The 19,129-nt window shown below is 44.3% G+C and overlaps 1 protein-coding gene across 2 annotated transcripts in view; it reads left to right on the top strand.

Annotated features, from left to right (window-relative positions):
* The window catches only part of RASGEF1C (RasGEF domain family member 1C), a 72,593-nt gene that overhangs the window by 38,209 nt on the left and 15,255 nt on the right, over positions 1–19,129 (top strand). For both annotated transcript variants that reach the window (XM_039701615.1, XM_039701614.1), the window contains 8 exons: positions 2,557–2,739; positions 4,348–4,470; positions 6,962–7,099; positions 11,566–11,778; positions 13,858–13,932; positions 17,240–17,335; positions 18,409–18,511; positions 18,612–18,691. In XM_039701615.1, coding sequence (XP_039557549.1) covers positions 2,563–2,739; positions 4,348–4,470; positions 6,962–7,099; positions 11,566–11,778; positions 13,858–13,932; positions 17,240–17,335; positions 18,409–18,511; positions 18,612–18,691 — 1,005 coding nt within the window. In that variant the 5' untranslated portion in view covers positions 2,557–2,562. The remainder of the gene's footprint in view (positions 1–2,556; positions 2,740–4,347; positions 4,471–6,961; positions 7,100–11,565; positions 11,779–13,857; positions 13,933–17,239; positions 17,336–18,408; positions 18,512–18,611; positions 18,692–19,129) is intronic.

Genomic DNA, 19,129 nt, shown 5'->3' with positions numbered 1-19,129 from the left:
GCTCAGATATGACACAGGCCTTGCCTGAAAACTTGAGGTTGCTCAGGAACTTCATAATAAATAAGTCAAATTTAATTTCTTGACAATACCCAAGACAGATGTCTCGGTGACAGTTGTACAGCTGTTTTATTCCCTTTTAAAAAATCGACTTTTTCTTTAAAAGCATTACCATGTATTTCAGCAAGATTTCTCATTTAATAATATGCAAAAGTTCAGGCAATATCCTGTTTAGATGGTTTCTATCTGATAATAAAAATGGCATTGACAGTGAGAGATTGCACTGAATAAATCATTAGTTGTGAGTTCTGTTTTATGCTGCAGCCAGGATGTGTCCTGTAAGTTCACAGCTGTTCTAACTTTTTCTTTTCCTCATCTAGACAGCTGTATGTCCATGAGATTTATTTCTTGATCTATGTGGACATGAAATCCTTCTTGGGATTATTGCCATAGAAACAAGCCATAACATAGAGCATATTAGAGGTAACAAATGGGATTTGGCAGTCCTTCCCATTTACTACACAGAGTCTGAGCTATGTGCTTCAAAAAGCAGCAATTACTTGCTCTCAGAGCTTTATTAACAGGCACATCTGCACATTCATTAGGACTAGATGCTTCAACTTCCATCCTGGCTGGGATGGCATTTACATATTCTGGTCCTTAAACTAAAATCCAGCATCTAGTTTATTTTTCAGTCAAGGCAGAAATTGCCCAGGTTTGACATTTTGGTTCCTTTTTGTTGTTTGCAAATCCCAGAGACAGCCTGTGTGAGCCTCCCAGAAGGAGATAAGGGGTGGAACTGCTGGCTCCAGGGAATGCTCCCTCCTTTGAAGGATGAAGTCACCCAAGTTTGGCTTGTAAAGCCTGATCTCCCACGGAGCTGGGACTCAGCTCCAGCCTCTCCCAGGGCTTCCCACCCTGCCTGGCTTACAGGAATGATTCCCTTCTCCTCGGTGGCCCAGGGTGGCTCTGAGCTGGGGGAGTAGATGGGCTGTGCCAGGCAGGGAAGGGCTTTTTGCAGGAGTGAGCTCATCAAGCTGTACCTGGAGCTGAGGCTGAGCTGACTGCCTGGGGCACAGCACAGCTGCTGATATCCATGGGGGGGAAAGGCAAACTCCAAATTCTATGCCAGATCCGTGGGTCAGCTTTTGAAATGGTATGGGATAGTAAAGAGGCAGAAAAGCAGAGGGAACAGAATGCAGAAAAGGGCAGAGGAATGTATTAAACCCCAAGGTGTGTCTGCTGGCTGTGTGTGCCCAAGCCCTGGCAGTGCTGTCACCGTGGCCCTGGGCTTCTGCCATGGCAGGTCAGTGCTGGCTCAGCAGGGCACAGGGTGCAGCTCTTGCTTGGCTCTGGTGCTCTTCTCTCATCTCTTTCCTATCCTCCCTTTTATGAGGTAAAATCAAACATGAAAACAAATAGTCAGGTCACAGAGGGGTCCCTTGCTCTGGATGATGCATTTGCAGACCTGGAAGGGAGCACACACTGTTCTTTTCCCATCCATCTCCTATAATGCTGCCTCTAGCTGAGAGAGGAGCAGCTTCCAGGAGGGATTTCAGAGGCAGCTGGAGATGCTTTAAAGCTCTCAGGGCAAAATCTCTCATCCCTCTACAGCAATTCAAAAACAAAACAACTTTGCTCAACAAGAGGAACATTCAAAGCTGATTGTAAACCTCAAAATCAAGATGAAACCTAGAATGCAACCTAAAAAACCCAAATACCTGAAATATAGGGATTTGAATGTGGGCTGTGTGCTCAGAGTCTGCCTGGCCTCCTTTTCAGAAGTGCTGAGGACTGAGCAGCTCTAGTGAAGGCGATGAGCGCTTGGAATTTCTTTGAAACATTTATTTAGTACCTAAGTATAGATCTAGGACTGACTAACTTTGGGCTCCAAATATAGTTCAGATGTCTGCCTTCTCACTCTTCCTAATTTCAATTTTTCTTGCTATTTAATCTCTTCATCAGCTCCCACATTCTCTGTTTCCTCCAACTCCCTTCACTTTTCCATCCTCCCCCAGCTGACTTTGCTCCTGCTCCTGTCTCCTCACTCACTCTGACACCTCTGCTGTCCCATGGGAGCCACAGGGCATTCTCCAAGGTCCATCCCAAGTAAGCTCTAGATGGCACCCCTTTTCTCTCCCTCACACCCTACATTCTCCCTGCCTCATTCTCAGGAGGGCAGAGGTTCAAACTGCTTCATCCTGTTCAGAAACCTGCTGATGTTTAAGTCCCAAGTCTCTCTCCTCTCCTGTGTGGGCCTGACCAGAGTTGGAGTGGAAAGGGAATCATCACAGCCACTCTTGATTGCGGGGGAGCCCAAAGTAGCTGCCATCACTTTCTGGCCCAAAAGCATAAATCAAAATGTTCCATTTTCTGTGCCCTGCCCATTGCAGGCACAATCTGATAGTGCCAGCAGTGAAAGAGACGTGGAGGTTATCAAGAAGGGATCATGTTAATTTTGTGCACAGGAAGCTCTCATTAGTGGCTGTGTTGTTCAAACCAGCCAGAAGACAGATGTGGCTGTGGATCTGATGGATGTTGTCCCTGTCTCTGTTGCAGGAAGGCATGCCCCAAACGCTGAGTTCTACCAGCATGTTTACCCCATGTGGCTTCAGCCCTCATCTACATACTTCAAAAGAAGGTGAACAAGGAGGACTGATCTTCCAGGATGGAAACCTTACCTCAGCATCTCTGGATGCTCTAATCCAGCATCTGATACCTACCACTGATTACTACCCTGAAGTAAGCAATTCACAGTATAATAAATGGTTTAATTTTGATGAATTGGGGCAGCACTTTATGCAAAAGTGCAAATGTGTTAAATTTTGAATTAAGAGGGCTCATTTAAAAGCAGCATACAATTAAAGCTTGGTAAATTGATGCATTGCTTTAAATGCTGTTTCACTGCTCTATAATTGTTCCCATGAAAAAGCAGATCCCAACGATGATACTGCTTTTAAATAAGAGAACAGGGTTGGGGGGAGCTGTCGTGGTGATGAATTAGTGATGTAGCAGTTGGAGCTTTTCAAAAATAGCAGCGCTTCCCAGAGAGGTTTAGAGGAAAACTGAAGCAAAAAACTCCCAAAACTGAACTGGCATTAAATTAGCTGAGTTTCAGTGGCTGCTGAAGTCATCCAGGTTTGCCTGTATGTACAGAGCATTCCCTTGGCGATGACAAAGATGCTTCTTCTGGTGGGTTTGTATTTACCTGTATTGTATTCACAACTTTGTAGTCACTGCACAGCATAGTCCAGATCCTAATCCTTGCTCCGTCAGTGGAAATTAAGTGTTTCCTCACCATGAGTGTGAGGATCTAAACTGGAAGCAGGTTTATGGTCCTGCAAGCTATTGACTTCACTGGATTTTGTACATCCTCAGTGGAATTCAGACAGAGTTTGACTGGAAGACTTTTAAGTGCTAATATATCTCCATGGCTTGTATTTCAAAGCACAGAGGAGCATTGACTTCTGGGTGCTTGAGGAGACTGGGAAAGTTATCAATGCAGAGCAGGCAGCATGTTTTAAATTACCCGGAGCTCAGTTTCTGATCAGCTAAAAATAAGTAATAAAGAAGCATCTCAATTAAAAAAAAAAAAAAAGGAACAGAAAGGCAATAACAATAGGTAATGGGCAGATCAGGCTGTGAGATTTTCATTAGGCAATGCATGATATGTAATATTATACCTGCTGCTTGGGAGCATGGCTAGGGCTGAGGGAAAAGAGATAATTCAGGTGCAAGGATGCAAGAAGGGGTCAGGATGCAACAACTGAGACTTCATGCATGTATTTGAAATTCACTGCTGGAATAATTTGAATAATCCAAGGATTTATCCAGCAGACCTGCTTCCCACAGCTCCACAGATGTGGAACTGCAGGTGATATGACTTGGCTGATAGAAATGAAATTTGGGGAGTTAATAGAATAAATGAAATGCTGCTTAAAATAGGCTGGGTGATATCTGCAGGGCAATAGCAAGATGTGGCTGATGTGGGGGTGTCTACAGCTCCCAGCCCAGCACAACTCAGAGATTCCTACCCATTTAGCTTTCCTGTCTCCAGCATCCTGGTTGGGCTGTCTCCTGTACCTGGGCTTGCTCCTGCATGCTCTCCTCCCTGGATGTTTGCCCAGGGTTTAGGCAACCAAGGGCTGGAAGTGGATGCTGTGGAGGAATGAGATGCTGCTGCCTCCTGTGCCCAGTGTAACCAGTTCCAGGGTCAGGAATTGTTATGTCTTTTAGACAAAAAGTTCTTGCCAAGTAGAAATGGAAAAGCTGTGAAGTTCAGGGCTTTTACAGTCAATATTACCCACAGTGTGGCTGCTTACAGTAGGTTTCCTTGTCTTTGTCCTGCAGAAAGCCTATATCTTTACATTCCTGCTGAGTTCCAGACTCTTCATCGAACCCCATGAGCTTTTGTCCCGAGTTTGTCACAAGTGCATTGAGCAGCAGCGGCTGGATGACCCCGTGCTGGACAAGGTTAGTTTATGTTTACAGCAGAAAAATGTGAGGTGTTTTCATGGGGAGAGGATTCTGGGGCTCTGGTGTGTGTCCCTTGTCTGTCTTTAAATTGAATGAATCTTTCTCATAAAGGATTTGCCACTGAGATCCTGACATGGAGGTATCCTGGTATCCATGTCTGAGAGCAATGCTTCAGGCAGTAGTCACTTCAAATCTTCTGATTTTCCCTTTCCCCCTGTCTCAGTCTTCCCAGGTGACTTTCCTTCTTAACTTCTTTAAGGCTCTGGGGAACCTGCAGGATGCAAGGAGGTAGGACATAACCCTCACACACTGTCGAGTGCAGATGGCCACACACCACTCTCTCTCCCGTTTTTACTTAATGTCTCTGCCCCTATGCTTTCTTGCTCCTGGTACATTAATATTTCCCCTTGGCCTTCCTGTCACTTTGAGCACCATGTAACAGGGGACAGCACCCTCTGCCCTCAGAGCAGCACCAATGGAGCACCTTGAATGGGCAGGAGCAGCAGTGAGGCCCTCACAGGTGAACTGAATGAGAAAATCCAAGCTGTTCCTGCCTCAGCACTATTCCCACTTTGCCCCAGGGACTGTGCAGCCTGGTACAGTGTATAGGAACACATGTGCACCCTCTGGCATGCCACAGACAGTGCAGAGGTGATGGGTCCCACTGGATGCTGCTCAGTGCTGGCTTCTGCCCAAGCTCTCCTTGCTGCATTGATGAACACTTGTTTGGTGTGTTATCTGCAGCAGGAGATGCACCTTCAGAGCAGTGGAGGGGGACAGAACATGCATTTGTTGGAAATTTCCAGAAATTCTGAAATTGTTTCTAATATCAGGCTTTCCAGCTTTGAAACTGTGAATTTGGCATCGAATACTGAGTCACCAGCATCAGACCATGGGCTTGCTTTTGCACAGGCAGCTGCTTCCATGAGCAGCAGGAGTTCTGCCTTCACTGTGCAGAGTCATTCTCCAGAATGCTCAGCAATCCCAGACTTGGGTTACCTGTACAGTCAGTGTTAATAGAAATATCTGTATGGGGTACAGATTGCAAAACAAGTTTGCTAAGGTGTGAGGTTCTGTTCTCCAATTCTATGAGAGATACAAGTTTGGGAGGATTAAATGTGACCATTGCAAAGTTTTGCTGCTCATTAAACTTACAAGAAAATAAAAACACTGTCTTATTGTGAAGACTTCTTATCTGCCTGAAGTTCATCTGGGTTTTGTAGCAACACAGGGCTGGTGGGACACGGCTGATTTTGTGTTTTGTGAGAGTGGGGCTGATTTTGAAACTTTGTACAAAAGCAACCTCCCATCCCATGTCCTGTGACTTGCAGAAAGTCCTCTCCATCAATTCGTAAAGCAGTTTACACAGCTGGAGCAAATGTCTCCCCAGACCTTTGTAGTTTCCAATAAAGCTTTCCCTTTAGCAGCCACCTGCTGGTCTTTGAGCCTGAGCTTAATGCTAGCTGACAGCAGTTATTTTTAGAGATGTGGTTCATTGAAACCTGTTGTTGGTGGAAAGCTGAAATATGCATTTTGACCACCTTGGTTGAAAAACAAAGAGCTGGAGAGCTTAAGAGTATAATTTCTCCTGATTGCAGGGTGCACTTCATCTGCAGTACGTGGGGATGAAGAAGAAGGCTGCTTGTTTCGGTCTGTGTTTTCTGTAAATAAAAATGCAGTTTGTTTTTTAACACCATTTCCTTTTCACATAACGGAGGATGAAAGCTTTGGGAGCAGCCACACTGGCTGTCTTTTGAGATAACACTAATGCACCAGTTGTGCTATTCCCTGCATTCCCCTCCTTGCCCCATCCCGACTATTTCCACTGCCACATCCTCAGATAAATCTCCACCAGAAGTGGGCAGCAGCTGTATGCTGTGTGAGTGTCCTTTTCCCATCATGACCTTGAGCTCATGTGGGAAGAGAGCAACACTACCAGCAGCCCAGGTAAACTTACAAAAGTGCTGCTGTTCTGTTCATCTTTTTCTTCATTGTGCATCTGTCACTGATCACTAAGCATTTTTTTTTCATACAGCCAGAAAGCAAAGGAGTAAAAAACCTCTTTGATAGTCAAGAAATTCATTGCAGTTTTTCAGAGAAGGATGAAAATATAGAAGGGTTGTGAGTACAAAAGGGAAGAACAAATGATTCGACTCAGCAAAAAGGCCAGATGTTTTTAAAAAAGGTATAAAGGTTGCACCAACAAAATGTCCATCCAACCATAAACAGGCCAATTGCATGTGCAGAATACTTAAATCTGCATGTAAAACAGGCAGTTGTGCATGCACCTGAGTTCTGGTACATTTTGCATGCCAAAATGTATTATTTGTGCACCACACTCTTTTGTATGCATGTGTGCAGGTTTTGCAGGTGCAACACAAATGCCTTCTTTGAAAACCTGGCCCCACGTTCAGTGACACACACACAGAGACTTTAATGAGTGAACATGTTTCAGTCCCTGTCCATCATTCAACGGTTTTCATTTCAGGCTCGAATCAGAAAATTTGGACCCAAAATCTTACAGTTGCTGACAGAGTGGACAGAGACATTCCCATATGACTTCCAGGAAGAGCGGATGATTGGCCACCTCAAAGACATGATTCACAGGATAGCCCCATGTGATGAGGTGAGGGTGCCTGACTTGGCATGTTCTGCTGATACATTAAACTCATTTTCCCACTTGGTTCCTCCTTTTCCTATTTTTCCTGCATTCTGTTCCATGCCTCTTCCTGGATACTCCCAGAGGTTTTTTCTCCAGTAATATAAAAACCTGTAGTATCTTCTCTGAAAGACACATCTCTCTTTAGGTGCTCCTGGAGCAGTGAGCATTGGAATTTATCTCCTGCATGTGGAATTGTAGGATAATATCATTCCCATTTTATAGAAGGAATATGTGAAGGCATAGCATAGACTGAATGTGCTGGTGACAATTCAAATAGCAGCAGAGCTGTGATCTCCCAAGTTAGAATCATGGAATCACAGGCTGCTTTGGGTTGGAAGGGACCTTAAAGACCATCTTGTTTCACATTCCTGCCATGGGCAGGGACATCTTCCTCTAGACCAGGTTGCTCCAAGCCCTGTTCAACCTGGCCTTGAACACTTCCCAGGCTGGGGCATCCACAGCTTCTCTGGATCTAAGTTCTTATCTTTAAAGAAAATACTAATATTAGTGGACATGTAGCTTGTCTGGGAGCATGGAGGTGGCAGAAGACAGCAGTGTGTGGCCTGCTGAGCACAGACTCAGGTCTGTATGGTCCTGGGGTTCAAATATGTGAGCTCTGTGTGTGGCACAGTGGGTCACAGTGAATGGAGCCTCTGGGAGACCTGCTTGCAAATTCAGGTGGGTGAGCCCCATAAATTAATTCGGAAGCATTAAAAAGACCACAAAGTTCATGAAAATAATAAGCAAATAGTACACTGAGGGTCTCTAATTACTTCTAGGTTAACCATGGGATGTGGAAAAATTCATTTCCACTGGCTACATGAAGGCCTGGCCTCGAGCCACAGTGGAGTGCAGTCCGGTAGAACAGCAAGAACATACCCGTGAGGATGGGAGAGAGAAGAGGGGAGAGAGGACAGAAGGAATTTCCGGGGCTGCAGCACAAGAAAAAATTAAATTGGGCTCTTCTATGCCCATGAAATATGTCATAAATGGAAACAGCTGCTCTTGGACTGGGCTGGCAGCATGTCTGGCACTTCCAGGGAGCTGTAGGCTGGCATGGATTGACTGCCTGGGCTGGGCAGCCCGTGGGAGAGAAGGGGTAGGACAGGGAAGCTGTGAGACACAGTGGAGGTGAAGGCAACAAAAAAACTCAGAGCCAAAGTGGCTTTAGTTCCATTAACCAGAATAGTAGAATTCCTTCAAGGGAAAGAGGCAATGGACTTGCTCCTGGCCAGCCCCAGCAAAAGATGCCTTGCAGCCCTTCAGCATCAGAGGTGAGGGAAACCCATGCAGACCCTCCAGAATTGTATTCACAGTTTGTGTCCACCAAAGGGTGGAGAACAGGGACTTAGCATGTGCTCTTTAACAGCAGTAATTGCCCTGGTGAAGAATCATAAATGCTATAAATCAACTTTCTGGTTTGTTTGCCTAACCTGAGCAAGCACTGCCCACCTTTGCTCTGGAGCATGCACAGCTGTGTCCAAATCTTTGTGGGTGCCCTGGGGGGCCTCAGACTACATTAGTTTCAAATCACTGTTTTCAGATATTACTAGGCACTGTAATTGCAAGTGATTATGCCTGGGCAAAATCAATAATTAATTTAAGAAACAGCTCATATCCTGCGAATGCAAATTTCCTTTTTTTAAGGGACAGCACAGAAGAGTGATGGTGACCATTAGTTTTTTGGAAGAAACTTGTTCCCATTGTGAACCACAGAAGTTAAAGACTGAAAGATTTGTGATGTCATCCAGTCCATGTAGGTCAGTGCAGGATTTTCCCCTGCAGTGTCTGCTCCTGTTCTTTGTAGAGTCCACTTTCTAAAGGCTGTGATGTGCTTATAAAGGTGTCCATGCTGAGAAGCATTTCTTAGTAAGTGCTGTGATTTGCATTTAGAGTTAGAAATTTTAATTAAAATTTGAGCTCCTAAGCCACCTGCTGAGGCCTGCTGTCTTCAGAGGAACTTTCCTAGTTAAGAACGAAACATTTTCTTTAAATATTAAACAGTAGTGTGCTTCTTTTGACTCTTAATGTGGCAGTGAAGTGAAATTGGTTGATAAGTCCAGCATGCAGCCCCTGTACAGTGGGGGGTCACTTTGTGGCAAGATAATTACCAGCACGTTGAAGGTAATGAACAATGTTGTTTTCAGTTAGTGGATGTAGTTTAAAGAAGGCAGGAAAGGCTTTTAGAAGGGCAAAAGCAGGGTATTTTATTTTTTTAAATTTCTCTCTCAAAGTGCACACACAGAAAAGCTTTCTAAGCAAGGGTGCACCCAACTGATTTCCAGTGAGTCTCTTCAAGAGCTCTGATTTCTGTGTAATTGTTTGTGTCCTTTAAGTGTGTCTCTCTTTTTTTTTTTTCATTCTTTATTAGGTTGTTGGCTTACCTGAGTCTTTGTTTACTATTGTCTGTGTCTATTTTTTGTGCCATATTCCTTACAAAGTGAGGTGAAACTAGATCTCTTGATTAAGATTTATTGAAAGACTGGCTAATATGTATGTCTTTCAAGCAATTTTATGCAGCTTTTTGACTTTTAGTCCAAACTATAAAGAATTTGACAGTGCATAGAAATGGCTGGTCCAAGATTTTTCATCCAAACTCCTTTTAGACAGAGGATCTGGGTTTCCAGCTAAATCTTTTAGCCAGATGTTTTTTTATCCATTAGAAGGCTTGGCTTTCAGTGCTGTCCCTCCACCCCCAAAAAACTGAGTTTCCCATTTACAAAATAAGTTCACAAAATGCCAAATATGTCACTATTTTAGTTTTCACTAAAAAATCACACTGTGTTCACAGAGCTTCATAAGCTGTGTTGAGGTTTGCAAACACACCTGGATATAAAACAGGGAAATATTTAGATGGTGGTCAGTAGTTTGGGTCCAGAACAGTCTTTGTTAATCAAAAGTGTGACCGTCTGTTGACATGAGAATTTACATGAAGAAGGCTTTTCTTGGAGCTAATATGCATGAGTAACAAATAAAAACTGAAGGAGTGGGGTTTTCCTCACTCAATTTTCACTCCACCTTTGGGATTTGATTCCAAATACATTTTGTGTTGTCATTCTCCAAGACATGTGCCTCCTGCCTTCTGGGTACTTGCTTCATTTCAGATTTAACAGCTCTGTTTCACGAAAAAGAGCCTGACTTATCCTGCTTATCTGGTACATGTTCTAGCCCAGCCCAAGAGAGCATCTTCCTTTAATGACAGGAGAGCAATGTGAGTCCAAGAGAGCAATGTGAAACCTTCTGTTAGAAAAGCTGCATCAAAGTTACAAAGGGTTGTGGCAAAAGTTGAAGCACTTGAGATGTTCTGAAGGTCTCCAGCCCCTCCTCCTACGTGTCATGAAGACAGAGTAGATGGGAGAAGTTACTCTTCACTGTGAAGTAGGAGGAGGTGCTATCTCCAATGTGCAGATTGGATCTGTGCAGCTGAGAAGAGCACTGACTCTGGTTTCTGGTTCCTTGAGCACTTAAAACATGAACGCTGTCAATGCCTAACACTGAAGACTATCCACAGCCTACAAAACTCTGAAGACAAGGGCTGGATCTAAACCATGGGATTACTTCCCAAAGGCTCACTTGAGCTGCATCCAGCTTGGGACATAGATGTGTGTTGTTCTTTGTGGTGAGGCACAGTCTAGCCAAGGACATTTCCAATTAACCTTGTCCTTAGAACCCACACACCAGTTCTATTATCTCAGTTTTGTGATGTCTGCATCTGTCAGTCATGAACAGTTGAAGTAATTTCTTTCTGCCCATCCTCCATGGCCACAGACTCCACTCATTGTCTGTAAAGTGTTGCTCCAGCTCTGAGAACAACCTGGGCAAGTTGGTAATGATGATCCTGCTGAGCACATGGCTGTGCTTGGAATATAATATGAGCTTCTTTCAGTAGCAGTTAACATTTGGATATTAAATACTCAAAGCTACGCAATGCTGCAGCCACTCCAGCTGGGTAGCAAGCAGCTGTGAGCTTCTTCTGCATTCAGGTCAAAAGGATGGAGAAAATAGCATTAGAAACATTTCTTATTCCTAATAAATAAAGGTTGACAAAGCAGCATTAACAGGTAGAGTTCTCAGCCAAAATGTAGCTGACATAAAAGATAGATACCAAAAGCTGCTGTGCTCCAGAAAGCTGCAGTAACTCTTGTGGTAGCATTGCCTCTCCTTTGAACCTGATGTTGGCAGGAATCTGGAGTATCAGTGCCAGCCCAACCCACCAGTCCTGCCTGCCCCTTCTCTTGACTGCAGTCTCTGTGTCCAGAGCACAGAATTGTAATTAAGCCAACTGGTTATTCTGAAATAGGCTTGTTGGAAATAAAATGGTAACCTGTTGCTGGCTTAGGAGTATTTTGCAGAAAGGAAAATCCAGCACAAAAAACCACTCCAATGTGAAGTTTTCTGGCTGGCTTATGTCTCTCTCCCTGTCTCTTCAGGCTTACTGGAAAAAGATGAATCAGCTTTTGCAAGCCCTGAATCAGAAGCTTGCAACCCTCAGCCATGGGCAAGAAGGGATTGTCAAGATCAGTACTGCTGTCTCTGATAAGCTGGTTGCCTTTAAAACTAAACCTCCATCAATTCAGAGAGAAATCCTGAGTGTCTGCAGTGACCCTTACACCCTGGCTCAGCAGCTGACACATGTGGAGCTGGTAAGTGGGAATGGTTTCCAACTTCTGCAGCCAGAGATGTTATTTTAAGCCATCAGCTGCTAAGTATTCCAGACATAACCAAAAAATGTCTGCACTGCTGCAGCATATCCCCTGCTGTATCAGCACTGCAGCATGAGGCAGGGTTTGACAGGTTAAGAGTGCTTGAGAAGAAAACTATATATCAGAGTGTCCCTGTGCAGCTTGCAGCAGGTCACTGCACTTCAGCTTGCTAATTTGTGAAATGACAATCCTATCCCAGCAAAGTCAAGTCCCAGGAATGTCACTTCTATAAGGTGCTCAGAGCCCCACAAGCTCTACAGCTGCTATTGAAATGGCTGGTCATTAACCCTTTTATAAATTTGGAAGAAATTTTAGCAGTTCAAATCCATTTCTCCAGATACACAAAGCAGTGGCTTGTCTGATGTGCCTTTCATTCTTCCCTTTGGGATTTTGTGCATGGACATATAAGGGTGTGCAGACACCACCCCCACAAATTCCTGCTGTTCCCCCTGTGCTGGGCTGCATTCTGCTCCCAAACAGGCTCTTGTGTGAAAAATTGCAGTGCTGAAGCCTTGGTTGTGCTGTTGTGCTGCACACCCTTCTCCCGGGGTCAGGTCCTCCCCACAGACCGCCTGGGTGTGCACAGAGAACATAAAACATTGCTGCCATCTGCAGATCTCTTGTTGCTCTGGTGCCCTGCTGCCTGTCCTCCTTCCCTCTGCTCATCCTTCAGGGGAAGGATGGGAAAACAAAGTGTGAAATGCACTGTGGAATGGAGAGAGTATTAGGAAATCAGAAATTCAGATTTCTGAAGATAGGTTATATTCTATTTGTCAAGAAGTGGAATGGATAGTTTTCAGAACCTGCAGCTTTGGCTCTCTTTGCTTTCTCTAACTTAACCCAGAGAATAGAAGTCCTTTTGCATGGAGTTTTGCCTTGCTTTTGTTTTTTTCCTCTTCCACAGTGCAGCTGTCTTCCAAGGGGAAATTCCCTATAACTGAGGCATCACTGCCTTTTTAAAACAGATGCAGCTAGAGATTTTAATTCCACTGTACTGTAATCAATTCCCTCTACTTTCTTGTTCATTGCTATGTCTGATATATCAAGTGCTGTGCACTGAAACTGTCTGATGCTTATTTGTTACTAAGACTTATTTGTTACTTATTTAAAAGAGATATTGATTAGTAAGGGCCCTATGCAGTGTTTAGGTGAGAGGCCCAGAGAAAAAGCATAGGGCTAGACATAAAATTTTCCCTTGACCAGAATTACAATTTATTTTATTGTTGCTTGAGTATTCTAAGCTTTGATGGTAGGAATTACAAAATACCTCCTCTGAAATACCTTTGTGGCCTACAATCTACTGAAAATATGTATTTTTCAAACAAACATGTTTAAGGAAAGTGAAAAGCCTAGCAGGAAGGTCAGTGTGTTGTTGGAGCTGCCATGATTTTCCAGGAGCTGATGGAGGTGGGCTCTCTTTTACTAAGAGAGATTTGGATACTTTCTTTATTCTTGTTTTGCTTAGTGCCTGGGACACTCTCCAGTGTAAGCAAAGCCTTTGATGTGTCACGAGCATCCTCAGTGCCTTCCTTCCCCAGTGACCCAGAGCCATTACCCCTCAGGGGAAGCACCTGGGTCAGTGGGCAGGAGCCAGGGCAGAGCCCTGTGGGGGCAGCTAGCAGAGGATGCTGTGGACTCCAGATAACAGCATTACTGCCATGGTAACAGCTGGGAAACAACTGGCTGTGGAGTGATGCTGCACCACAGCGGGTCTGAGGGAGCACCGAACAGAACTGATGGCTGCTGGCTCCCAGATGAAGCCCTGTGCATCCAGCACAGTGGAGGGGATTCTTACTGTGACTTGTCACTAATGAGATGTATTTATTCTAATTTTCATCTTTCTGCTGACAGAGTTCTAATTGTTGTTATGAATTTCAATGTCCGTTAGTTGGCTGTCTACAGTTCGGTGACACCACTCAGAACTGACAGAAAATGATGCTGTTTTATCAAGAGAAACAGAAGATATTTTGGGGTGCTTTCTTATTTTTCCCTCTCTTCCCACTCCCCTACCCTCAACAGGAAAGACTCAGTCACATTGGACCTGAGGAGTTTGTGCAGGCATTTGTACATAAGGACCCCCTGGACGGCACCAAGGTATGGCTTCTCCACGTGCAAAGTGTCTCCTGTGACCACAGCTTGTCCAGCTGTGACGAGGTCCCCAAGAGCAGGGCCTGAGTCACAAGCTGGCATGGGCCAGGCCAACTGGTGACCTGTGTTGTCATGGCAAGGCAGAACCTGTTGGTAGAGCTCACACTGGCAGGTCACTGCCATTCCTGCCTGGTGACAAACTGGCCACCACCCTGGTGTGCTTTTGGGCTTGTTCCTTCCGAGCTGCTTTGACTGGGACAGATGCTTGTGGCTGTACACAGCCAGGGAATGTCTGCTGCTCTGGTGAAGGACTAAAGGCTCTGGGTGTGATGTAATGGCCTCAGTGTGTGCCCAGACACCACAGCCATGAGTCAGTGCGTCATGAATCAACTCTGCTCTCTCTGCACAATAACCCAAAGCACCACAGGGAACAGAGTGCCTGATCAGGGCTTCCTCCAAAGGCTCTGAAAGCCACTTGGGGTCTTTCCAATGATTCCACTGAGGTTTGAAGTAACATTTCAGTGAGTGCCTCAATAAGGAAAGAGGCTTCCTAGCTGCAGAGGGAGAGTCAGAGATTTCACATACTGTCTGAAAACAAAAGGTGGAAAATTCTTGCCCTGAAGTGCAAGTGCATTCTCACTGAGATCATACATCAATGGCTGAATTTCCTCATTGGATGCCAAAGGTACCAGGAAGACCTGTGTTTGTAGAGCTGCAGAAGAGCACCAAAATAGCTTGTAATGGTGAAAAGGATGGATGGATGGATGGATGGATGGATGGATGGATGGATGGATGGATGGATGGATGGATGGATGGATGGATGAAACATGCAACATTGGGCCCTTTCCTTCTTGTCTTGGACTTATGGAGATTCTGCAGTTTGTTTCAGGATGAGAGAAATAGGCAGAGATGGAGCTCCAGGTATTCTGGGCATTGATCACATTCCTTAGAAAGGAGCTTAAAGGCAGCAAATGTGTGTCAGAAACACAAGATACCAAACCAGCCACAGTGAGATTTCAGCCACCTGGGCTTCAAGTCAGCAAGGCTGATCACAGTGGGGGGAGTCTGGAGCTTTTATTCATACTCTGTGTGGTTGATTTAGCAAAGCTTCTGTGCCAAGATATAGCCCAGGGTGAGAGCATTGCACCCAGAGTCACAAAATAGTTTAGGTCATCAACTCCAACCCTTAGCCCAGCACTGCCAAGGCCACTACCATACCATGTCCCCAGGTGCCACATCCATGCATCTTTTGAACACTTCCAGGGATGGTGATTCCATCACTTTCCTGGGCAGCCTGTTCCAATGCCTGACTGCCCTTTCAGTGTAGAAATTTCTCCTAATATCTAATCTAAACCTCTTCTGGCACAACTTGAGGGCATTTCCTTTTGTCCTGCTGCTTGTTACTTGGGAGAAGAGACCAACTCCCCCCTGCCCTACAATCTCCTTCCATGGAGCTGTGGAGAGCAAGAAGGTTCCCCCTCTTTGTCTCCAAGCTGAGCTCCCTCAGCTGCTGCTCCTCAAATTCGTGCCCCAGCTCCTTTGCCCTTCTCTGGACACATCTTGGGACAAAGTAGAACAACCTTATGTGGAATCATATTCCCTGACCCCTGCAGAACATCCCTGTCAGATGCAGGGAGTTGGCTCAGGTCTGAATTCCCTCCAGCTGGAGATCAAATTAAACATCTTTCTTGCGTGAGGGCTTCAAAAGGCTTCACTTATGAATGTTTATCAAGCATTCTGAGCTGCAGATGGAAGATGCTTGGGAGGTGCTAAATATTGCTGCCATTTATAAAGCTTAACCTTTAAAAAGCAGTCTGTCTCCACTTTACTGTTGCACATTTCTCACAAGTTTTGCGTTATTAGCTGTGGCTCGTACTCCCTAGCACAGGACAGCAGTTCTGACATGGAAATGCTATTTTCAGAACAAAACCTGGGGTTTGTGTACTTTTTGCTGTAATAGGAAACAAGAAACAGAGCATGTGAAAAGCAGCTTCTGTGGTGAGACTGGGGCTGATTCAGGTTTCCTTTGGGTTTTTGATATTTACATGCTGCTTGCTAACATTTACTTTTGAGATGCTTCAAAAATACACTTTTATTGTGTTTGTAGTCTATTCATAAAGTGGCTCAGAATTTCAGTCCTGTTAGGCTTTGCTCCTCCATAGCATGGTACTGTGATTTCTGTTCCTAAACACGTCTGTGTACAGAATCACAGGTGAATATTTTCTTACTTTAAGTTACCTTGGGAGTCATATTAAGCCACATTTCCAAAGGGGTTCTTAGTCACTGGTTTACCTTACATAATATGGGTGATCCCATTGACATTAATGGATCCTTGCTTATGCATTATGATTTTCCTCTTAGTGGTGTGTGTTTATGGTACCTCTGGGAAACGATCGTCCTAATAAAACAAAAATCAGTATTCTCTGGTACCCTCTAGTGGATGTTACTGAATGTTCAGACAAATCTCTTGAACTTTAGAGAGCTGAGTGTCCTAGATGGATTGTCTAAGAGTTTAAAGCTGGGCAAAGCACTTGAATTTTTACAATCCCAAGCAACATATTCAGGCTGTGTGAACTGCTCCATCACTCCTCTGAAGTCAAATTTTCTATTGATGACAAAGGAACTGGTAGAATTCAGCCAAGGATCTGCTCACATAGCCTGTATCAGTTATGGGAATTTATGTTAAGTTTTATATAAATAAGTGAAAAATATGCTTCTTGTAACAGCTCTTATCAGTGAAGTGCCTCTGGCATGTTTGACCTGTTCAAACACAGCTATCCAGGCAGAGCTGGTTGCTAAGAACCTGTTTTTCTGAAAACTCACTAAGGAAAATAGTGGGTTTTTCATAAAAAATCAACCAGAACTGTGTTTCTTCTTGTTTATCTCTTGTACACTTGACTAAATTCTGGTCCCTCCCCTGCAGAAAAGGGCTGTGGGTGATTTTATTTACTGAGGTGGAGGAAATCCTGGAATCAAAGTCACAAACTGTGCCTGTCTTACTTTGTCTGCACGTCCTTGTTGATATCAGAATCCTGCAGTGCCTCAGCTGTTCATATCCCAGTGAACAAGGGTCAGAGCAGACCCTCAGTGAACATTTACTGCAGGCAAAAGGGGGCTGTTTTCTGGACACCAGTGTGAATTGTGCAGTGTGACACACCCAGGTATCCACAGGATTTTTAAAAGGGGCTCTTATGCAGTCTTCCATGAGCAAGAGAGAGATGTGGCCAGTAATTACCTTTGTGCAGTATTTATCTTAGCGATCAGGTCACTGACTGGAACACAGTCACATCTTTCTGTGCTTTTTCCCCCCCAGACTTGTTTCAGTGAACAGAAGAAGACGAGTAACCTTGAGGCCTATGTGAAATGGTTCAACAGACTCTGCTATCTCGTAGCCACAGAAATTTGCATGGTAAGTTACATTTGCACCATGTTTTACCGCATACCTGAAGTACCACTCTGAGATTTTATATTAATAAACAATCCTGGGGATTTATTTCTTACGACCCAGCTAAACATCTGATGGTAAGTTTTAGTAGTGTTGCACTTGCAGAAGAGACCTGATAAATGACAAACATATTGCAAAACAGAGGTGGTGGCACACAGGGGAATGCACTGTTCTCTTGATGTAGTAGGAGGACAGTGTGGAATAATGAACCCTGCAGGGAAAAAGAGAGGCAAAAATGCCTTGAGTTATCCTGTGAGATTTCTGCCAGCAAAGATTCTAGCAGAGCCATATTTGTTATCTGTCATCCTAAAGATCTGCTGTGTGTGTGAATTTCCACTGCATGACTCTCTGTCCTGCTGCCCATGAGTGTGGCTGTGGCTGTTGTTTCTTAACTTGTAGTGGTTTTAGTTTGTTTAACTTGGTCCCATCAAAATGAAATTCATGGAACTCTTTGGAAAGGGTATGGAAGGGAGGAATACTAATAGTTTAAAGAGCCAGGATAGCCTGTGACACATAAGAACTACCATTTGAAGATTGTCTTTGGAAAAGTTAGGGTGATTCCAGTCCAATTAAAATGTGTATTTAAAATGCTATCATTTGGTCTGGCCATGTTGCTAAAGGGACAGGAGAGGGAAAGGGATTAATGCAATGAAAAAAGCTCTTTCTGAGACAAAATGCTGCTGTTACACGGGTGTGAAATCCTGTGCTTGGGGAAGTCTGTGCTGATGAGCCCACAGACTTCAGGGAGGCCAGCAGGGAGCTGAGGCTGTGGTTGGGCTGCCTGTTCCAGCACTGAGACAGTCACTGGGGCTGGGAATTGCCATGGATTTCTTCTGTGTCACTGCAGTGAAAGCTTTGATTTCAGAGGCTGTCAGTCACCAGCATCCACTGGATTGCTGGAACAGAATTAGGGCCAGTGACTGAAAGCAGATGGCCCAAGCTGTGCATGAAGCCACGCTATGCACGGAACAAATGCTTAGGATGACCTCCAGTTCTGCATATGCTCATTACAGATACTCATTTATTTTAATTTACAGCCTGCAAAAAAGAAACAGCGAGCACAAGTCATCGAATTCTTCATCGACGTTGCCCGAGAGTGCTTTAACATAGGGAATTTTAATTCACTGATGGCAATCATTTGTAAGTACAGCTTCTAACCAGGTCTTCCATCAGCTGTCACAGATGGAAAAGCAAACCCAGCTCTTATCAATGGCTCTGTTTTTTTCTCTCTCACTCATAGCTGGAATGAATATGAGTCCAGTTTCCAGGCTAAAGAAGACTTGGTCAAAAGTGAAAACAGCCAAATTTTTCATTCTGGAGGTAAAAAAAATATAAATTCCTGATGCACTGCTTTAATTATGTTCAGGATATTTTTGTTTGGGAATTTTATGTTGTTATCTGGGTGTGAGATGTCTGGAGACACATTTCAGAGGCAGAGAGCCTATTCTAAGCTGAAATATCCCAGGTGTAGTGAGGAGGGTGTAAAGCTGATGATATGTAGAGGGAATTCAGAGTACTCAAATAAATAAGAGGAATTTAAGAAACCCCAAAGTATGAACCTATATGCACGCCACAGTGCTTCTATTGATGCATGTTTTGTTTGGCCATGGGCACAATGCTGAATGTAAAGCTCCCAGTCTATACCTTGGAGGCTGAGTGAACACCCCACAATAGTTTGTGATAAGGATTCCAGGATTTGGCACACACAGAATGTGCAGTGCTTATTCTTCACATAAAACCTCAGTAAGCTGTCAGTAG

Source organism: Passer montanus, unplaced genomic scaffold (assembly GCF_014805655.1).
Source record: "Passer montanus isolate IOZ18808 unplaced genomic scaffold, ASM1480565v1 scaffold15, whole genome shotgun sequence".
Taxonomy (NCBI): domain Eukaryota; kingdom Metazoa; phylum Chordata; class Aves; order Passeriformes; family Passeridae; genus Passer; species Passer montanus.
This window is presented reverse-complemented; position numbering and strand designations above follow the sequence as displayed.